The sequence below is a fragment of the Oryx dammah genome, unplaced genomic scaffold (genome assembly GCF_014754425.2).
Source record: "Oryx dammah isolate SB20612 unplaced genomic scaffold, SCBI_Odam_1.1 HiC_scaffold_26, whole genome shotgun sequence".
Classification (NCBI taxonomy): Eukaryota; Metazoa; Chordata; class Mammalia; order Artiodactyla; family Bovidae; genus Oryx; species Oryx dammah.
This window is the reverse complement of record NW_024070210.1, coordinates 46,744,027-46,766,255: the sequence shown is the minus strand read 5'-3', so window position 1 is coordinate 46,766,255 and position 22,229 is coordinate 46,744,027. Positions and strand designations below refer to the sequence as shown.

Sequence of the window (22,229 nt, the reverse complement as noted above, 5' to 3'; positions counted from 1 at the left end):
CACATATCTGTATACATGTATGTCTGTGTATCTATATCTAGAAAGCACATATTTATATCTAGAAAGCACATATGAAGACAACATCTTTAAAATGGTTTTGATGGGTTTCAGTGTCAAGCTTAATTACAGAGTATATCCCAGTGCTTCCAAATACCTGAAAGATGCTTTGTGAGCAGATAGAGAGAAATTGCATATACATTTCAGAGTAAGCCTGATGGGTCCAGCAAATTGGGTATTTTGTGTGCTGTAATCTCCTCCTTCCTTATAGAGCAAGCAGTCAGACTGACTAAAGGAGGCAATGAACCAAATACTGTGTTTTAGTGCATGCTACGATAGCACAAACTCCTGCTTCCATCAGTAAATTATGTACAAGTATAGTTGATCCTTGAACAATGCAGGGATTAGGGGTCCCTGTCTCCTTCATAGTCATATAACCTCCTATAACTTTAATGTCAGCCCTCCTATTGGCAGTTTTACATCCATGGATTAAACAACTGCAGATCCTATAATACTAAATGGGATGCAATTGAACTTAAAAGCGTCTACACACACACAAAAAGCTTCTACACAACAAGAGAAACCACAAACATAACAAAAAGACAACCCTCTGAATGGGAAAAAATATTTGCAAATGAAGCAAATGACAAGGGATTAATCTTCAAAATATACAAATAGCTTATGCAGCTCATTATAAAAAGCAAACAAACAATCCAACCAAAAAATGAGCAGAAGGTCTAAATAGACATTTCTCCAAAAAAGACATACAGATGGCCAAGAAACAAATGAAAAGATGTTTGCCTTCTCTAATTATGAGAGAAATGCAAATCAAAGCTAAAATGACATATCACCTCACATTGTTCATAATGACCATCATCAAAACATTTACAAACAATAAATGCTAGAAAGGGTGTGGAGAAAAGAGGACCCTCCTACATTGTTGGTGGGAATGTAAGTTGATACAGCCACTGGGGATAATAGTATGGAGGTTCCTTTAAAAACTAAAAACAGAGCTATCATATAACCTATGGAAGCAACCTAAATGTTCATTGACAAAGGATGGATAAAGAAGATGTGGTAGATATATACCATGGAATATTACTCAGCCATAAAAAGGAATGAAATAGTGCCATTTGCAGAGACATGGATGGACCTAGAGATTATCATATAGAGTAAAGTAACTCAGAAAGAGAATAAAAATGTCATACAATATTTCTTATATGTAAAACTAGAAAAAAAACAGTAGAGATAAACTTATTTGTAAAGCAGAAATAGAGTCACAGATGTAGAGAACAAAAATGGTTACAAAGAGGGGAAGAGAGGGTAGCATCCTACCCCCTAATCGGTAGATTAGGATTGATATATTTATGGTACTAGGTATAAAATAGATTACTAATGTGAACCTACTATATAGCACAGGGAACTCAGTGCTTTGTGGTGACCTAAATGTGAAGGAAACTGAAAAAAAAAAACAGTGGATATATGTATACATATGACTGATTCATTTTGCTGTATAGCAAGAAACTAACACAACCTTGTAATGTGACAGTACTACAATAAAAAATTCAATTAAAGAAAACAAATAAAGGAGTAAGCATTTATTGAAAAAAAAAAATCTGTGCTTAAGAAGACCTATGCAGTTCAAACCCATGTTGTTCAAGGGCCAACTCTGCAGACAGATTTTTTTAAAAAAAGATGACCTAAGAGCAGTGCAAGTTGATGATGTAGGAAGATCCTGAAATTCCTTTTCCTCACTGACACACTGAATCAATAAGTTACATAGGAAACAAATTTCTCTGAGAAAGACTCGAAAACTGCCAGAGTAGCTCTCTCACCTCCACAAAGGAGAAAAGGATCACACTGAGACAGGTAGAGAGGCTAGGATACAATCTCACTAAACTGAGGGCAAACACTACTCCCCAGCTCAGTGACCCACAGTCATCAGGGAACTCACAAACACGGAACTTCTCTCTGAGGAATGAAGGGTCCATACCCCACATCAGGCCCCACCACTTGAAGAGCTGCCCCTGAAAGGGGAGCCCCCGTAACATCTGGCTTTGAAAACTGATAGGACTCAAGTCCATGGGCTAAGCGAAGGGTTATAGCAAACTGAGAAATGATTTTTGAAGGGTTTTTGTACAAACTCATTCATTCAAAGACCAGCACAGAGGCAGCTTTTGAAAAACATCCAGACTTTATGTCAATGAGATCCACTTGCTAATCTCAGAGTGTTAGGAACTGTTTGGATACTATCTGGGAATGGAGGTGCTGGTGGGTGCCACTTGCATATTCTCACTTGCTAAAGCTGGTAGGTGCTATTTTTCCTCCAGCGTGTGCCATTTTTATCCTCTAAACAGTGGGGCACCACATTTGTGCTCTTCGTCTGCCTTGCTAAAGCTAGTGGTTACCATCTTTATTTTCTTACTAGAGACCTTTATTTTCTCTTACTCTGGCAGGTGCCACCCTCATGCTTTTCCTCTCCTATGTTCCACAGCTTTAATATCCCCTTGAGGGAACCTTTTATACATGTCTGGAACCCTAATTTTTAAGAAGTAGAATCAAATATGTCCCTGATCATCTGGTTCTGCAGGCCAATGAAAATGGCATTCCTGAGTCCCATGAGACTCTACTATTTGAAGAAACAGCTTCTGCAGGCTATCACCCTTGCACTTCACTGTATAGATAAAAGATGGAAACACACCCTCATTCTCTTACCATGAGAAAAGAAAATTACAGGCAAATATTCCTGAGGAACAAAAATAGAAACAAAAAATCCTCAAAAAATTATTGGCGAATGGAAGTCAACAATACATTAAAAGGATCATATACCAAAAGCAAGTAGAATATCCCAGGGGTGCAAGTATGGTTCAGTATCTGCAAATCAATTAAAATGACATACCTCATTAAAAAAACAAATGATAAAAATCATACAATCATCTCAACAGATCCAGAAGATGCATTTGACAAAATTCAACATGCATTTATAATAAAAGTTTCAATGAATTGAGTATAGAGGGAAGGTATATCAACATAATAAAGGTCATATATAACAAACTCACAACTAACATCATACTCGATGAAAGGAACAAGACAAAAATGCTTATACTCACCACTTTTATTCACCACAGTATTGACAGTGCTAGCCAGAACAATTAGGCAATAAAAAGAAATAAAAAGCACACCCAAATTTGAAAGGAAGAAGTAACTGTCAATATTACCAATGACATTATATTATATTGGAGTGGCCAAGAGATACAACTTAGCGACTGAACAACAACAACAAAAGAAAATAAATTTTAAAAGTCCTCATCACCAGAAAAAAAAAAAAAAATTTTTTTTAGCTCTTCATAGTTACAGAGGTTAACTGGACTTACTGTAGAGATCATTTTGCAATATATACAAATATTAAATCAATATTTTATAAACTTAATGTTTATATGTATAATAATGTCATATGTTAATTATATTTCAATAAAAAAGTATAATAAAAACAAAAAGATCTTTTGAATACCTATGAGTAAGGTGATTCACAAGCACTACCACATTTAATCCTCACAGCAATCCTGTGAGATGTGTTATTATCCCCTTTTTCCAAATGAATAAATTGACACTTTGAGGAATTACATAACTTGCCCAAGACTCATATCTTTCTAAGTTGATGGTGGGGACAAGGTTTTATTTGAATACAGATATATGTGATTTCAGAACTTTATTTCTTCCTAAGACAATCACTTAAGTCAAAGCAAGATCCTTTGCTGATATAAGGCAGGCAGGACCATCTATTCATCTCTAGAAATTATGAGAACTATTTCCAGAACCGAAGAAGAATCTATCTCCTTCATCCTGGCCCACACACAAGCTTTTTTCCCCAATAGGTTGATGTGATCCCAACATGTTTTTCCCCCAACATATTTGTGATCCCCAAACACAAAAACCTTGTGTTTGAAGCATTTGGCTGAATCATTAAGTGCAGCCAGAGAGTAAGAGCCAAGACCAGAGCCCTGGGATCTCCAACATTTAAAGACCTAGTAGAGGAAGGGGTGTGCTAAAATGTTTGAAGTGGAGCAGCCCCTGAAGATGGAGGAAAAAAATATAGATGGTTATTAACCACTTAGAAAATAGCATTTCAGAAAAGATGGAGTAGCCAACAGTAACAAATGTTATTGAGAGGTCAAGTAAAATAAGAGTAGACAATTTATCACTAGTTTAGACAAAGTCTATATACTTGGTGACCTTGTTAAGTATAGTATCAGTAGATGCAGGTGACTGAAGCCCAACAAAAATGAGTCTATTTTATCTCTTTTGCTGACATGAAAAACAAAAACATCTTACAGTACTCCAGACACTGCCTACTATGTGTGATTTTGAACAAAAGTTAAGAGAATGCTTTATTAATTATTTTTTACCTTGAAATACGTCCCTGCTGTTTCCTGGATACATACTTCTAGAATTAACACCTCCAGAGAATGATCTTCTGTGATGGGTATCCAGAAATCACATTATTATAAGCTGTATTCTTTTCTGCATCCAAGACTAGGATGGTTCTTTCTGTTTTATATTCCAACAGCACACTGTATATTCCCTTCAGCAAGCCTGACACTTTAGTTATTGGTTTAGCTATTTTTTAATATCTACCACTCTGGCTAGACTGTGAACCCCGTGAGAGGGATGGTTATTCACTGTCCGTTTCCTTATTCTTGTTACTGCTCTTTTCCTTATTCTAACAGTGCCTGGAACATAACAAGAATTCAACAAATTTTAGTTACTGTATACCTGTGAATGAATGTGTTACTTCTAAATCCTTTTCTCCATATGGGACATAGAATTCAGAATCAATCTTCCATATGATACAGAATGCTTCCCTTTGGCTGCTTTCACCAATGCCAGAATAAGCAAGTAACTAAAGTTTGATACTTTTATCCGATGAAATTTTAAAAGGAATAAAATGGAATAAAAACTGATTTTTTAATAAGATGTTTTAAAGCATGGTAAAGAACCAAACCTCTCTGTGGAGAGCCATGTAGTACATTTGAGGAAAATAAAATGCAGCAAGGAAACGTAAAAAGGAACCAATTCATTTCTATGTGAGATTCCATTATCCTTTAACTTGCTCTGCATACAGTGAGGGAAATTGGATTACCAGATTCTAACAGCCTATTCTGCCTTTGCTGATTACGTATGTGAACAGACATCAGTTATTGGTGATGGTTAAATTGCATATGTATTATAAAAGTTAGAACAATGGATAGTTTGTTGTATTTTGTTTCATGCCTTCCATTTGACACTGTTGTGAAGATTAGGAGCTTTAAAAGAAACTTGCTACTAAATGTCAGCATCTCTTAATGGAGACTGTCTCATCAATACATTATATTATTAATGTAACACCATTTGATTTATGTGAGTATATTGCTGCTTATGATGTTCCAAAACAATATGATAAAAAGTATCAGAAGTGTATATCCTGGCTCTAAACATATGGATGGACAGATGGATATAGATATAAATATATGTGTGTGTACACAGGCACACGGGCACTCTCAAACCCTTTATTACAAAAAAAATCATATAAATAAAATCAAAGCAATGAAGACAACAGTTTCAATGTTTACTGGAAGGCTACACATAATGATTTTTTAAAAATACATCAAAGTGTTACCATGTAAAAGTCCTTTTAGATGGCCCAGAGTTCCGTTAGAATTTCACATTTGCCTTTCAACCTAGTCTTCATTTCAGTAAAAATCACTCAGTAAATAATGATATCTTGACCTGAATTTTTTCTTCAGTATATTTGTCTCATTCAGTATACTGCTGCTTTGTTTTCTAATTTATTAGTCATGTGTGTGTATGCTAAGTCACTTCAGTCATGTCCAACTCTGCAACCGTATGGACATGTAGCCTGAGAGGCTCCTCTGTCCATGGGATTCTCCAGACAAGAATACTGGAGTGGGTTTCCATGCCCTTCTCCAGGAGATCTTCCCAACCCAGGGACTGAACCCACATCTCTTGTCTCCTGCACTGGTAGGCGAGTTCTTTACCACTAGTGTCACCTGGGAAGCCCTAATTTATCAGATACTGCCAAACATATAACTTTCTGATTATGTCTTCATCACTCACTCATGTCCCACTCTTTGTGACCCCATGAACTGTAGCCTGTCAGGCTCCTCTCTCCATGGGATTCTCCAAGCAAGAATACTGGAGTGGGTTGCCATTTCCTTCTTCAGGGGATCTTCTTGACCCAGAGATTGAACCTGGGTCTCCTGCATTGCAGGCAGATTTGTCACCATCTGAGCCACCACACAAGCCCTTTAAAGGACTTAAAAGTCACTCATTCATTCACAAAAATATAATAATGAAAGTTCACTGGGTTTTGGACTAGAGAGAAAAAATATCATTATGTTTATTTTAGAGATAGGAAAACTGGTTAATTACTGATTGCTTTGCTAAGTCTAGTGAGTAGCAGAGCCACAGTGTTTTTTTTTTTTTTTTAAGCCTTATAGTTTTAACTACATGTATTATAAACAAAAATCACAACTACTATATTGAGTATTTTGGGAGTATCTGTTATATGTGAATGTTATACCACATATGAAGAATTCATTGGTGGGCAGTAATGACAAAACTGCTCCAGAGGGGTTCACAATCTGTTTCACCATATTGTCTCTTCTGTGATCTTAATAGCTATATTATTTTACTAATGATTCAGTAACAGCACTAACATCTACTTATTTTTTTTCCCTTAAAAGGGAATTATATTAAGGATTCTATAAATTCTGGGCATCTGGGAAAGAGCAGTCTAAGTCATGAAACACAACACAGACTATTAGGCAAAAATATCCCATAAGCAGATTTCTTACATACTATTATACTTTTTGCAATTTAATTTTTAATTGACATTTATTTTCCTTCTCTCTAGGTATTTATCAAAAAGGAAAAAAATCTAAAGAAAAAAATAAAATCAGGGCTAGAAACAAATAACATTTTATTTGATATTTGCCTAATGTCAAATCTCTTGAAGAACTTGTTGAAATATGGACTCCCAGGATTCTTCACAGAGAACCTATTTCACTGGGTCTGAGGTGGTCAGACTTCCCAGGTGAGTCTTAGGATCAGGGTAGTCTGAGAAACACTGAACTAGAATCAAGCAAGTGTAAGAAAATGTATGCTTCTGTCTTTCTGTTTACTGAACTTTTCATGAATTTCAAGTAATTTGATTTACTAAAATGACCCATCTGAATAAAAAATGAGTGTTAAAAATAAAAGTTGCAAGACCCATTGATTTTCTGGGTAACTATAAAATCACAGAGTGAAAGAATAAATTCTAAGTTAGATGACTTGACTCCATGTATAACGTTCAATGAAACATCATATTCCGAACACCTTAAAGGAGTGAAAAAAAAATACCAAGAAGCACGTCATGGAATGATTTCCTTTTGCCTATAATTATTTATGAATGGAGTTACACTTTTAAAGAATAAAGGTTTCTAAAATGGGAACACATTAAAACAAAAACCATATAATGCAATATAGATTCTAATAGGACAGCTTTATGGCTACAACATTATGCAGTGCCAGGGGTCATCATTTCTAATTTTCTGTATAACTGTATGAAGCAGGTAGTTTTGATAATAAATCTAGTTCAGTTCTATACTTGTTAGATGCCAAATTCATATCAGTTAAAGGTTTTATGAAGATAGGTCCTAGATTCCAAATATATCACAAATAGATAATGCTTTTCTTCAGAAATTTAAAGTCAACTTATTTTTTTGACTTGAGGTAAAGAATACACTGGAATTTCAAATACATATATTATGACCATGCATGATTCATATATCTATCTGTCTTGCCTATCAATCCATCCATTCTTCCACCTATTCTTTTTTTTTTAATCGCCATTTCAAAATCCTATCTTCTCCTGATCTATGTACGATCATCTTCTATATTTGGTGTTTATTTCTCTGATCATTAGAGAAATGGTGTGTGCTTACTTCATAACTAGTATTATGCTATATATCACCTTCTGTATCTTCTTTTTCACTCTGCACTATGGTTTTAATTTCTCCATGTTACTATGTGAACACTTAACTCATTTCTTCTAACTGTCTCATGATATTCTATAGAGTAAATCCACCATGTTTTACTTATCTATTCTCCAATGAAGGACGTACAGATTACCTCCAACTTTTCAGTATCACAAACAATGTTTGCATAAACATTCTATCAAATATCTTCTTAGGGGTCTTTGTGCAAATATGTCTAACATATAGGTATATCAGGATTGCTGGTTCCTAAATCCTAGTTTACATGCTAAGCAAAAGTGCACGGGGCTCCAGTGTCTCCATTTCCTCATGAACATTGGCATTATCTATTTTTGTCAACCTTCTGGATGTGATAGTAGTTCAATGTTGTTTTGACTAAATTAATAATGAGTTTAAGGAACTTCTCCAAGCTTATAAGCCTCTTGAGTAAGCATTTTTATAAATTCCCTTTTCATTTTTTGTGCCTATTTAATTGGAATCTCTATCTTTTCCTGGTTGTTATTTTGGAATTCCTTAGTCCTAGGTCAGCTTTTGACACTGCAAAGATCTTTCACTTTTCTCACAGTGTACATTTATAAGAAATTGCCAATTTTAAAATAATTAAATTGATCAATTTTTCTATTTGAAATTTGTGCTTTGGCACTGTTATACTTAAAATAGATAACCAACAAAAACCTGTTGTATACCACATGGAACTCTGCTCAGTGTTATGTGCTAGCCTGGATGGGAGATGGGTTTGGGGGGAATGGGTACATGTATATGTATGGCTGAGTCCCTTCACTGTTCACCTGAAACTACCACAACATTGTTAATTGGCTATACCCCAATACAAAATGTTTTTGGTGTTTAAAAAAAATTAATACAAATTTAAAAAAAATAAAGAAGCTCAAAATTAAGAAAATTAAGATTTGTGCTTTGGAATTTTAAGAAGTCTCTTCTACATGTATCAGAAAGGTGTTATCTATACTATGATAGTATGGTAAAGAATGTATGGCTCAGATGGTAAAGAATCCACCTGCTATGCGGCAGACCTGGCTTCAATCCCTGGGTTGGGAAGATACCCAGGAGGTGGGCATGGCAACCCACTCCAGTGTTCTTGCCTGGAGAATCCCCATGGACAGAGGAGCCTGGCTGACTACAGTCCATGGAGTTGCAAAGAGTCGGACCCAACTAAGTGACTAAGCACACACATTGTTATTATTACTACCATTTACATTTGCCTCTTTCATCCTCTCAAGTTCACACTGGAAATGGTGTTAACTGAGAAACCAGTCCTTCCCACAACTCCCCCACACCCCTAGCTCCATATGATGAGACACTTTTCCTAACATTCTAAATTATCTGTTCCTTTCCCTAGTAATACATGTAACACAACTTTTAGTGTAAAGAAATTCTATTGTTCTTCTATTTGTTAAGTAAGATTTATTCTTATGTGAGCCAAGAGCACTTGGTAGATTCTGTTAGTTTTCCTATCCATATGACTCATAATTAATTACAACGGTTCTTTTCCTTTCTAATTTATATTCTCTTATTTCTTCAAGAGTATGTTAATCAGAAGTATTAATAGGATACTTATTTCTTTCTTAAACGAATGTACCTAAATTTCATGTTAACGTTTGCCATCATTTTTTTAAATGTAAACTTAAATAAAAGAAAATCTGTTCCATTCCTAAATTTTCAAGAGTCTCTTCTTTGATCATAAAGAGGCATCAAATTTTACCATATGTTCATTCTACATATATTACATAAATATATGATCTTCCTCCTTTATTTAACTACTATAGTGATTCATATTGATAATTTTTTTTTCCTAATGTCAAATCATCCTTGAATTCCTGAGATAAAATTGCTTGATCTGGTTCTATTTTAAATATGCCATCTGATAATTTATTTGGGATGTTTAAATCACTGTTTATTTTCAAGATGTGCTTATAATTTTCTTTTCAAATAGTATCATAGTCCAATTTTAGAACCAAAATTATACTAGTCTTACTGGCAAAATCTACTCTGCATGTTGTTTATCCTTTCAGAATTTATTAAGGTTTCACTTGTCGATTAATTTATTGACCTACATCAGAAAAACTGAAATACACATTGATGGAAATAAGACTATTTAATAATTCTTTATGCTTTGGATTTCATATGTTCCTGTTTTCCTCACCCAATAAATAGGATACCACTCATTTTGAACAATTTGTTTTTATAAGAATTTATATATTGATGATGAAGTTTATACTTATGAAATTTCCTTTCATAAACTTTCTTTTACACATTTTATAATAATATTTGAAGAAAAATTAAGATTAAAATGTGTCTGTATTTACTTAGTTTTAGTGTGTAGATAATAATCACATGAGTTAGTAGAAAGTTATCTTCTTTTCAGAATGATCACCATTCCCCAAACTAATGCTACTGATTGAATAAGAAAAAGTTCATCGAGGGTGGGAAAATATAATAAAAGTCAGGCACGCTTTCTAGTTAATTCCTCAAGGATTATTATTTAAATAATATATCAAATTAAGAATACATAATTGGAATTTTTCTACCTGTAAGTTTCAAAGTTACATTTTATTTTAAACTTTCCTTTTATTAATTATTTAGAGTTAATTACCTAGAGCAAAAACAATAGGAAAACAAAAACATCTATGGCAAATATTTTGACTAAAAGAACTGAAGAAGTATATATCTACAAATCAAGAAAGACTTTCTTAAACTTGATATGTATATACTCATGTAAGTTTCCAATTAAGGTATCATGGGAGGATATTTTCTTTCTTCTGTGGAGTTTTCAGAAGACTTATCCCCTGGAGAAGGAAATAGCAACCTACTCCAGTATTCTTGCCTGGAAAATCCCATGGACAGAGGAGCTTCGCAGGCTACAGTTCATGGGGTCACAAAGAGTCAGAAACAACTGAGCAACTTCACTTTTCAGAAGACATCTTGGTCAAAATTTTTAAATGAATAGCAGTATACTTATGCTGCTGCTGCTGCTAAGTCGTTTCAGTCGTGTCCGACTCTGCGACCCATAGACGGCAGCCCACCAGGCTCCCCTGTCCCTGGGATTCTCCAGGCAAGAACACTGGAGTGGGTTGCCATTTCCTTCTCCACATGCACAAATATTTTTGCATAGACTTTCTATTAAGTAAGCAGTTATTTGCTAATTTCTGCTAATGTACTGTGCTATAGTACTTAAGGCACAGCATTATGTACTATAAGTTCAATAATATTATAAGACAGCTTCTAGTCTCATTAAACTCAGTGTTTACTATGGAAATCAGGTAAGTTGTAGGACATTTTAAGATGTGAAAAAATAAGAGGGTGCTGTGACCACATGGTACAGTCAAGTCTGCATTATTTATAGCAGAAATGGAAAAGTAGAGGAAAGGAGGTCATTTCTCTGTTCTTTAAAAGCACAGTGATATTCATTGCACTATTATTTGTAAAAGTGAAACAATGAAGCTGATATTTAAACTGTGGTGTATTTATGTGATAGGTAGCCATTAAAAAATCAATAAATGTACTTAAACATATCAGTATGCATAGTTCTCAAAAAAGTAACACTAAGCCTTAAAAATTACAGATTTCCTCTCAAATACCTAAAGGTTGTTTAGACCGGTATTGGAGTTAGTACATGTAACCACACCATTGCACTGCTTGTTTGTACACTGGAGTATGTGAGAGAGACAGGTATCACAAATGGTTAATAGATATGTATTATAAATGTTCATAAAGATCAACAAGAAAGCTGATAACAAATTCATAACAGAGATTGTCGCAAAGGTAAGAGGCAGGGAAATTTGATTTTGGAGGGAAACAAAGGGACTCTGCACTAGTGCCTGATGTGTAGGTTCTGAGGACCCCTCAGGAACAAATGACAGTTTCTTTAAGAAAAAAAGCAAAAACAAAACAAAAAACAGATGCTTTAAACAGACTTGATGATGTTTTGGCTTATCCTCTTCTGCAAGTGATCTATATGAAAAGAAAAGCTGTGATCTGAAGGTTGCTTTGGGAGCAGCAGCAAGGGAACTAGCTGGATGATAGTAACAACAACTACTACTAAGCTAGAACATATCCATTTCGCTAAATTCCACATAAGGATATCTTGTATTTGGGAGTGAGTGGGAAAGACTTTTTAATACTTCAAAGATCATATTTTAAATAGAAAAATTGGTCAATTTGATTATACTGAGATTGAGATTTTTTTAAAAAAATAAACGTACACTGTGACAAAGATAAAGTTGACGGATTGTGAAAAACTTTGCAACATCAAAAGCTGACAAAGAACAAAGTAACCCCAGAATAGCAACCAGGGAAAAAAGAGATTCTATTTTTTAAAATAAGCATAAGCTACAAAGAGGTAATTTATCAAAATGGTTACTCAAAAGCTAATAAGCTAAAACTCATTATTAATTAAAAAATAATTAGAATATTGGGCTCATTTATAAATTGATCCCTCATGTATCTTTATGCAAGAGATCAATCCTATAAGTCCACATTGCCACACTTGAGTCCTTAGGTATGCTGAACGGAAGGACAAATGTGGGCCTGGTGATTAAGTCAAGGTAAATGCTGTTCCATGAGTGTGCAGCCAGCTGTTTCTAGCTGTCTTGTCTAACTGCAACAATTTCAACTTTTCTCATTTGTTTTTCATTTTTATTCTAAGTACTATTTGTATATGGTTCTTAAAAACCCCTCTGGAGAAAGAAAATAAGCTTCCACATTTAAATAAGCAGAATTATACTGTGCCTAACAACCCTGAAATTCTTTTTTTGTTTGTTTGTTTGTTTCAGGCATGACATTATCTACAGAGAACTCAAACACAGAAGTGCCATAAATACTAAAAGTATATCTTGATGAAGAAACTGAGACTTGTAGAGGCTAGCCTATTTAAGGCGACCATGTTAATAAGCTTTACAGCCAGGATTTGAACTCAGGGGCTCTAATATCAGAGGTTATGTTCTTGGCCACAGACTTACAGTGGAGTCATTGAAACAGAATATAAATAACTGTGTTTTTTCTTTTTTTTTGTAAAATTTATTTCTTATTTCTTTATCAACTGTACTCTGTGTTAGGCATAGTGTTTAAACACTAGAGCTACAAAGATGAAACTCGTGGCCTCAGGTCAGACAAATGTTTCATTATATGTCTAATACATATTCATCATAAGCATGGTGGTGGTGACATGTCAGGGTATACTAGAAGACCAGAGACAGGAACTTCTAATTTAGCCAGGAGAGGTCCTAGAGGCTTTCTGAAGAAAAGGTCAGTGAGCTCAGGTTAGCCAGGAAAGGGTTTGGGAGGTGAAACAAATCCAGGTAGGTAAAGACAATGGGGAAGAAGGCATTGTGGACTTATGTTTAAAGGTTGGGACTAGATGGGACATCCATCAATTCCTTCCATATCCTGTCATCCAGGACTCTGCAACATGACCCCATACAATGGCAAGAGGTTTTAGGCAAGCAATGAATGTCTCCTGGGATAGAGCACCTCTTTTAGTCTTGATTTTCAAATGCCATATGCATCTAACATGAATACAAGGTTAGAAAATCATGTAAACATCTTTTTAAAGCCAAGTCAGCAGATACTAAGCTATATTAATTTTTATGTGACAGTTTATTTGCTTTTTGTTAGGGGTATGTTTGCCTTATGTGAATTGCACATATTTCTCTAAAGTGTGTTAGCCATTCAGTTATATCTGACCCTTTGTAACCCAGTGGACTGTAGCCCACCAGACTCCTCTGTCCATGGGATTCTTCAGGTAAGAATACTGGAGGAGATAGCCATTCCCTTTTCTAGGGGATCTTCACTGTCCAGGGATTGAATCCAGGTCTCTTGCATTGCAGGCAGATTCTTTATCATCTGAGACACCATATAAATAAAACTTGTTGATTATTATTATTAATATATTTGAAAGATATTAAGGCATGTCACTTGATTTTGATGATTTGATTCATCCATTGAGTGTGAACTAGTAGAAAAGGAGATCATATTTAAGTTGGATTTTGATGAAGACAGAGGATGGGGGATGAACATTTTAGGCAGATGGAACAGGGTAAATACATGGATGTAAAAGAACATGATCGATTCACAGAAAAAAATAGAATTTAAGGCTCAGGAGAAGGGGCCAGTTTGTGTTTGAAACTGTAGGAAGTAAGAAATCAAAGATAATAAAGTCTGGTAAGATTGCTTATGAAGTTACGTATGGGTAACTTACATGTATAATAAAAGCCTAATTTTTATATTTTGCATGAAACAAACACCTTGATGTTGAAAATGTAGAGGAAGAATTGAAAGAGTTTTGTGGGAGGAAGATAAAGAACAGAGAGTAGAAAAAGGGAGGCCATTAGAAAGCCACCCAAGGGGAGATTTGAAGTCAGGGACAATTTAATCCCTCAAAATCCCAGGGAACCAAGTTTCCAAACTACTAATGCACACATTTAGCAGAAATGATAAAGTTAACAACAATTATGCAGTTAAATGTTGTTTTGCTTATACAATGACAGATTCCAGCTTTACTTTGTTCTCCTATTAGGCTAAAGAGTTATTGACTCAGAAAGAGTAATACTATAAGAATCCTAGCATGAAACCTAGTTTGTAAGAATCCTCCTGGCCTTCATCCAACATATACTTTTTAGACTCTGCCCCACTCTAAGCAACCAAGAAGTTCCATGGGTAATGGTTTTCAATATCTATTGGAACGATGGCTTTCTTCAGGGAAGTGAATAGGCAATAGAATCATATTAAAAAGTCATCCCCAAACAATAATTCTACAGAAGTAATAGCAATATATATATAAAACATAGTGTGTATTAAAAAACTCTGATGCAACAAAAAGATATATCACATAATATATCTTGTATTTATATAATAAATGAATCACATAACCAACAAAGATTAGTATCCAAAACACATTTTAGAATTTTATGCAGATTAATGAGTAAAAGGCAAGCAAGCCAAGAGAAAAATCAGCAAGGAATTAATAGGCGACACACAGAAAATAGAACTGAATTGTTCACTGAGCATATATGAAAAGATGTTCCAACTCATTAACATTAAAATAGTGTTCATCTCTGTAAGAAGATGAAGGGAGGAGAATGAAATTTGAAAGAACTACAAAGTGAGATGCCAATTTATGTCTATTATTTAAAAACTTTAAACAATAAAGAGCAGAACAAATATTACTAAATGCTAACAACTGGTCATCTAAGTGGTAAGTATATGTATGTTTAATTTATTTTCTCTAGTTTCTTTTGTATTTAGAAATATTTCTTAATAATAAATTTACATATGTGAGTATGTTACCCTTGTGTTCTATAAATATGTCCCCACCTATTGTTTTTGTGAGATAGAATTGATAAGGGAGGCAGGATGAGTTAGGGGAAGGACACAGAAGCAGAAGTTGAAATCCTAAATTCTAGTACCAAATCTTCCACTTTTCCACTATGTGACTTTGAGACAATCACTTATTTGAAACTGACTCCTCATGTCATGAATAATATCCACCATTAATATGAAGAAGTTATTGCAAAGAGTGGATTGTTTCATATACATTAAAGTGACATTCAAATGTGAAGAAACAATATGGAAATTCTAAGAACCTGCACATAACGTAAGTTGAATGAACATACTTTCCCACTTACTTATGGAAGCAGACATTAGAACAGAAAATAGACACATATTTTTTCTTACCGGGTCTATTAGCTGGGAATAGAGTTCATGGCAGTTGTCAAAAATATATTTGTACGTAGAATCCAGGCAAGCCCTGACGCAGTCCTTCACCACCATGCTGGCCTTAGGGGGGCTTTGCAGCTCCAGAACCTGGTATACAAATTATTTTCTTAAATTTAAAAGTAGAACACTGTATTAACTATATAAAAATAGTCAAGCAATATTCTATAAAGACTTTTAGTTGACTTTCTGTATTCAGGGAAAATGTGGTCTGAGAAATATTTTAAAGGTAAAAACACCCACCGTAACTTCTTAATATAACAACTCAGAGAAAATAACATAGTTATAAATATTTAAATAGAAACATTTGAAGTTACCCATCACAATATCATTCATTCATTCCATCCAACCACTCAACAAATATTTATCACCTAGTATACATCAGACTCTGATGCTGGGAGGGATTGGGGGCAGGAGGAGAAGGCGACGACAGAGGATGAGATGGCTGGATGGCATCACCAACTCAATGGACGTGAGTTTGAATGAACTCCAGGAGTTGGTGATGGACAGGGAGGCCTGGTGTGCTGCAATTCATGGGGTCGCAAAGAGTTGGACATGGCTGAGCAACTGAACTGAACTGATACATCAGACTGCAGATGGTGACTGCAGCCATGAAATTAAAAGACGCTTACTCCTTGGAAGGAAAGTTATGACCAACCTAGATAGCATATCAAAAAGCAGAGACATTACTTTGTCAACAAAGGTCCATCTAGTCAAGGCTATGGTTTTTCCAGTGGTCGTGTTATGGATGTGAGAGTTGGACTGTGAAGAAAGCTGAGCACTGAAGAAATGATACTTTTGAACTGTGGTGTTGGAGAAGACTCTTGAGAGTCCCTTGGACTGCAAGGAGGTCCAACCAGTCCATCCTAAAGGAGATCAGTCCTGGGTGTTCATTGGAAGGACTGATGCTAAAGCTGAAACTCCAATACTTCGGCCACCTCATGCGAAGAGTTGACTCATTGGAAAAGACTCTGATGCTGGGAGGGATTGAGGGCAGGAGGAGAAGGGGACAACAGAGGATGAGATGGCTGGATGGCATCACCGACTCTATGGACATGAGTTTGAGTGAACTCCAGGAGTTGGTGATGGACAGGGAGGCCTGGCGTGCTGCGATTCATGGGGTCGCAAAGCTTCGGACATGACTGAGTGACAGAACTGAACTGATACATCAGATAATGGCAATACTGCAGGGAACAGAAGAAACATAAATCTTTTTCTTCATGAACTAAATGCTAGTAGAAAATAAACAAAAGAAACCAATAAGATATATTATATGGTATTGCATGCTGAAAGAAAAACAGACAAAGCGGGATAGAAAGGGTTTCATTAGAACAGAATTTAATAGAAAGGACTTTAATAATAGATGAATTCAGAGAAGAGGGTGGGACCAGTGGAAAAAATCAGACTACTCTAGAACTTACCTTTAAGGAAGGTAGGAAGGAAGGGGATTATCTGAGCAGAAGAGCAAAGTGACCTAACACACTTCTTAAAAAGTTTCCCTTATGCCGCCTTAAGGCTATCTATGGAAAAATTCAGAAAGGCCAGTGATGAGAATAGTGCAGTAATGCAGTCTAGAGAAGATAGTGCTTAAATTATGATCGTGCAAAGCTAGGAGGAGGTGTTAGAAGAAATTCTATTTTGGTTAATTTTTGAAGGAATGGGTAACAGGATTTTCTGACAAATTGGATGACTCGTGTCAGAGAAAGAGATGTGTCAGAACCAGAAGTGTATGATCAGGTCACCCAAGATGGCTGTCTTGCTTTCTGTACATCCACTGCCCCACTAGTGTCTATTTCAGCTACACCCTGCTACCTGTCTGATCTCCTGATACTTGCTCCAGGCCCCATCTAATGATTCATCTAATTTTGAGTGAGTGAGTGAGTGAAATTGCTCAGTCATGTTCGACTCCTTGCAACCGTGTGGACAGTAGCCCACGAGGCTCCTCTATCCATGGGATTCTCCAGGTAAGAATACTGGAGTGGGTTGCCATTTCCTTCTCCAGGGGATCCTTCCAACCAAGGGATTGAACCCAGGTCTCCTGCATTGCAGGCACACGCTTTAACCTCGGAGCCACCAAGGAAGCCCCTAATAACTTATCAAAGGGGTAGTGAAGAGCATGCTCCTCTGCTGGTTTCTCTGGTAATGGATGAGTCAATGGGACATCAATTCCCCTTATATCTGGTAACGCCACTTTCTTCCCAGGATGAAGATGACCACCATATTCTGTCCACTGTCTGGGATATGCAGTGGGATGTCACTCCAAGACCTTGTTTCAGACCAGTAAGATCCCCCTATCAGTTAAACCATTGATGTCTGTTGCTGACTCCAGGCTCTTTCTTTGGTCTTGAAGGTGGACAAGCTGGCCTGTAGGAGGCAGCACAACACCAAAATTTCAACCTAAATAGCTGGTAAAATGGAAGCGGCTTTAACTTAGATGAGCAAGTCTGTGTTTGGATGATCAAAAGATCAGTTTCTGACAGGTTAATACTGATAAGCCTGTTACACATACAAGTAGATTTCAAATAGACATCTAGTAGATGAGCCTGGAGTAGTGCAGATGCCTGGACTAGTGGTAAAAATTGAGAATTATTAGTTTAGAGAAGAATTTAAAGAAATGAAACTAGATGAGTACAGAGAAGAGAAGGGTTCCAAAAAGTAAACCCTGGGTAATTCTAGCCGTATGGCTTTGAGTAAATGAAAAAGACCCAGGGAGATGTTATGGGGAGGGAGGTGGGAGGGGGGTTCATGTTTGGGAACACATGTACACCCGTGGTGGATCCATGTCAATGTATGGCAAAACCAATACAGTATTGTAAAGTAAAATAAAGTAAAAATAAAAATTAAAAAAAAAAACAGCCACTGAGATAGGAGGAAAAATAAGTTTAAGAGGGATGTCCTGGAATCTAGAGAAGAAAGACTTTCCTGGAGAAAGGACTGATAAGATATATTAAGTGATACTGAACACTGTAGGATGAAGACTGATGATTGACCACTAGATTTACTGGTGATCATTTTTGATGATCATTTTTGATGGTCACAAGATCATTTTTGATGAAGTGATGGGGTAAAATCTGACTGGAGTTGGTTCCAAAGAAGAATAGATTGAAGATTTAGTATTTTAATTTTTTAAATTTTCTATAGATTGATCTATAGATTTAATGCAATCCCAACCAAAATCCTGGTGAGAACTAATATAATCTAAACAATTCTGAAAAATAACCAAAAAAGTGGAAGATGCATACTATCTAATATCAAGATTTGCTATAAGGCTTCAGCAAACAATATAACATGGTAATGATTAAAGTATAGACATTTGGAAATCACGGATTCCAGAAACAGACTCAAACAAATGTGACCAACTGAATTTTTGTATCGATACAACTGCAATTCAATGTATAAGGGATGAGCATATTAATAAATGGTATGAAAACTACAGAACATGCATATACACAAAAATGATCCTTGGCTCATTCTTCACTTATTGAAAAAAAAAAAAACTCTCAAAATGAAACACAGGACTAAACATACAGGTAAAATAAAACACTCAGAAGAAAAATAGAAAAATTTCATTGTGACCTTAGGTTCTTAGCCAGTAGCCAGTAGCACTATCTCCAAATAGAAAAACTGATAAAGTAGAGTTTATCAAAATTAAAAACTTTTGATATGCAAAGATAATGTTAGAGAATGAAAAGACAAGGCACAGACAGGAGGAAAATATCAGGAAATAAATTATCTTACAAAAGATTTGTATCCAGAGTATATAAAGAACTTAATACTCAACAGTAAGAACAAAAAGCAGGCAAAACATTTCAAGAGGTTTTTCACAAAAGACACTCAATTGGCAAATCAGCCCAAGAAAGCACATCAACCTTATTAATTATAATTTTATAGAAGGAAAAAATTAAGACCATAATATGAAACAACTCTATTCCTAGTAGAATGCCTAAAAATAAAATAAAATCATGGAAAATGACAAGAGCTTCACCAGAAGATGCAGAACAACTGCAACCGGCAATTCTTGTCAAGTTTAACATACGTTTAACAAATTAGTGAAGAATCTCACTCCTTGTTACTTATCCAAGGAAAGTGAAAATGTATGTTTACTCAAAAACATATATGAATATTTTTGAGTTTTATTTGATATGACCCCAAACTAAAGACTACCCAAATGCATGTAGTACATACATAACAAAGGATTACTACTCAGCAAAAAAAAAAAAAAGAATGAACTGTAAATATACTCAACAAGATGGATGAATAGCCAATATGTTATACTCCAAAGATTATTTCATTCATACAATATTCTGGTAAAGGTAAAACTATAGGGGGACAATAACAAATCAGGGTGTGGGAGAGAGGCTGACTGTAAAGAGGAAACATAAGGGAACCCTGGAGGGTTATGGATTTCTGTCTCTCAATTATAGTGGTAGTTATGATAACCACACATGTCAAAACCAATAGAACTAGACAGTGAAGAGTGAAATTTACTGTCTACAAGGCAGGGAAAAAATGACTAGAAGGAGAAAATGTGTTCACAAGATAATGGAAGAAAATAAATTTGGAACAAAATGTTAAAAGGACTATTTTGATGAGTCTCAGTATTAAAGGAAAAGAAGGATAAGGGTAGTAACTGTACCAGGGACCTCCCTGGTGGTTCAGATGGTAAAGAATCTGCCTGCAATGTGGGAGACCCAGGTTTGATCCCTGGGTTGGGAACAGCGCCTGGAGGAGGAAATGGCAACCCACTCCAGCAATCTTGCCTGGAAAATAGAATGGACAAAGGAGCCTGGTAGGCTACAATCCATGGGGGTCACAAAGAGTTGGACATGACTAACAGTTGGACACAAGCAACTAACACACACATACACACAGTAAATGTGGAAAAAAAAATGGAGTGAAGCAATATCTTTAAGGCTGGAAATGATAGTATGTTTGCTGAACAGGAATATCCAGTGGAGAGGGGAAGACTGATAATTCAGGTGAGTGAGGAAGATTGCTTGGATGACTGTTTTAGTAACTCAGGAGTAAAACTGAGCAGGACTCCGTGAGGATACTGGGCACTGGACCCTTTTTGTTCAGCCTCTATGACCTTGTCTGAGTTTCACAGGGCAGGTTCAAACAGTTGCTAATTAGAGAGGTCCATCCCAAAGGAAATCAACCCTGAATATTCCTTGAAAGGAGTGATGCTGAGGCTGAAGCTCTGATACTTTGGCCACCTGATGCGAACAGCTGACTCACTGAAAAAGACTCTGATGCTGGGAAAGAAGGGGGCAGAAGAGGATAAGATGGTTGGATGGTGTCACTGACTCAATGGACATGAATTTGAGTGAACTCTGGGAGATAGCGTACCCCATGGGGTCACAAGAGTCTGACAGGATTTAGGGAAAGAGAAAGAAATCAGTGAAGGGAGGGGATGCAGAGATAAGGGCAGAATAGCCAAGAAACAATAGTGCAGCCTTGGTGCAGGGTGCTGGTAGCCTCAGTTCAGTTCAGTTGCTCAGTCATGTCTTGCTCTTGTGACCCTATGGACTGCAGCACACCAGGCTTCCCTGACCATCACCAACTTCTGGAGCTTACTCAAACTCATGTTCATAGAGTCGGTGATGCCATCCAGCCATCTTGTCCTCTGTTGTCCCCTTCTCCTCCTGCCTTCAATCTTTTCCAGCATCAGGGTCTTTTCCAATAAGCCAGTTCTTCACATCAGGTGGCCGAAGTACTGGAGTTTCAGCTTCAACGTCAGTCCTTCCAATGAACAGCCAGGACTGATTTCCTTTAGGATTTATGGGTTTGATCTCCTTGCAGTCAAAGGGACTCTCAAGAGTCTTCTCCAATACCATAGTTCAAAAGCATCGATTCTTCAGCACTCAGTTTTCTTTATAGTTCAACTCTCACATTTATACATGACCACTGGAAAAACCAAAGCTTTGACTAGATGGACCTTTGTTGGCAAAGTAATGTCTCTGCTTTTTAATATACTGTCTAGGTTGGTCATAGCTTTCTTCAAAGGAGCAAGCATCTTTTAATTTCATGGCTGCAGTAACCATCTACAGTGATTGTGGAGCACAAAAAAAGTAGTCACTCACTCTTTCCATTGCTTCTCCATCTATTTGCCATTTATTGATGGGACCGGATGCCATGATCTTAATTTTCTGAATGTTGAGTTTTAAGCCAACTCTTTCACTCTCCTCTTTCCCTTTCATCAAGAGGCTCTTTAGTTCTCTTTTTTCCTTTCTGTCATAAGGGTGGTGTCATCTGCATATTTGAGGTTATTGATATTTCTCCCAGCAATCTTGATTCCAGCTTGTGCTTCTTCCAGCTTAGCATTTTCCATGATTTACTCTGCATAACCATATGTTAAATAAGCAGGGTGGCAATATATAGCCTTGATGTACTTTCCCGATTTGGAACCAGTCTGTTGTTCCACGGCCAGTTCTAACTGTTGCTTCTTGACCAGCACACAGGTTTCTC

The 22,229-nt window shown here is 36.1% G+C and overlaps 1 protein-coding gene across 1 annotated transcript in view; it reads right to left on the bottom strand.

Moving 5' to 3' along the window:
- The window catches only part of UNC13C (unc-13 homolog C), a 692,819-nt gene that overhangs the window by 266,213 nt on the left and 404,377 nt on the right, over nucleotides 1–22,229 (bottom strand). Inside the window, exon 18 of the mRNA XM_040226553.1 lies at nucleotides 15,723–15,851. Coding sequence (XP_040082487.1) covers nucleotides 15,723–15,851 — 129 coding nt within the window. The remainder of the gene's footprint in view (nucleotides 1–15,722; nucleotides 15,852–22,229) is intronic.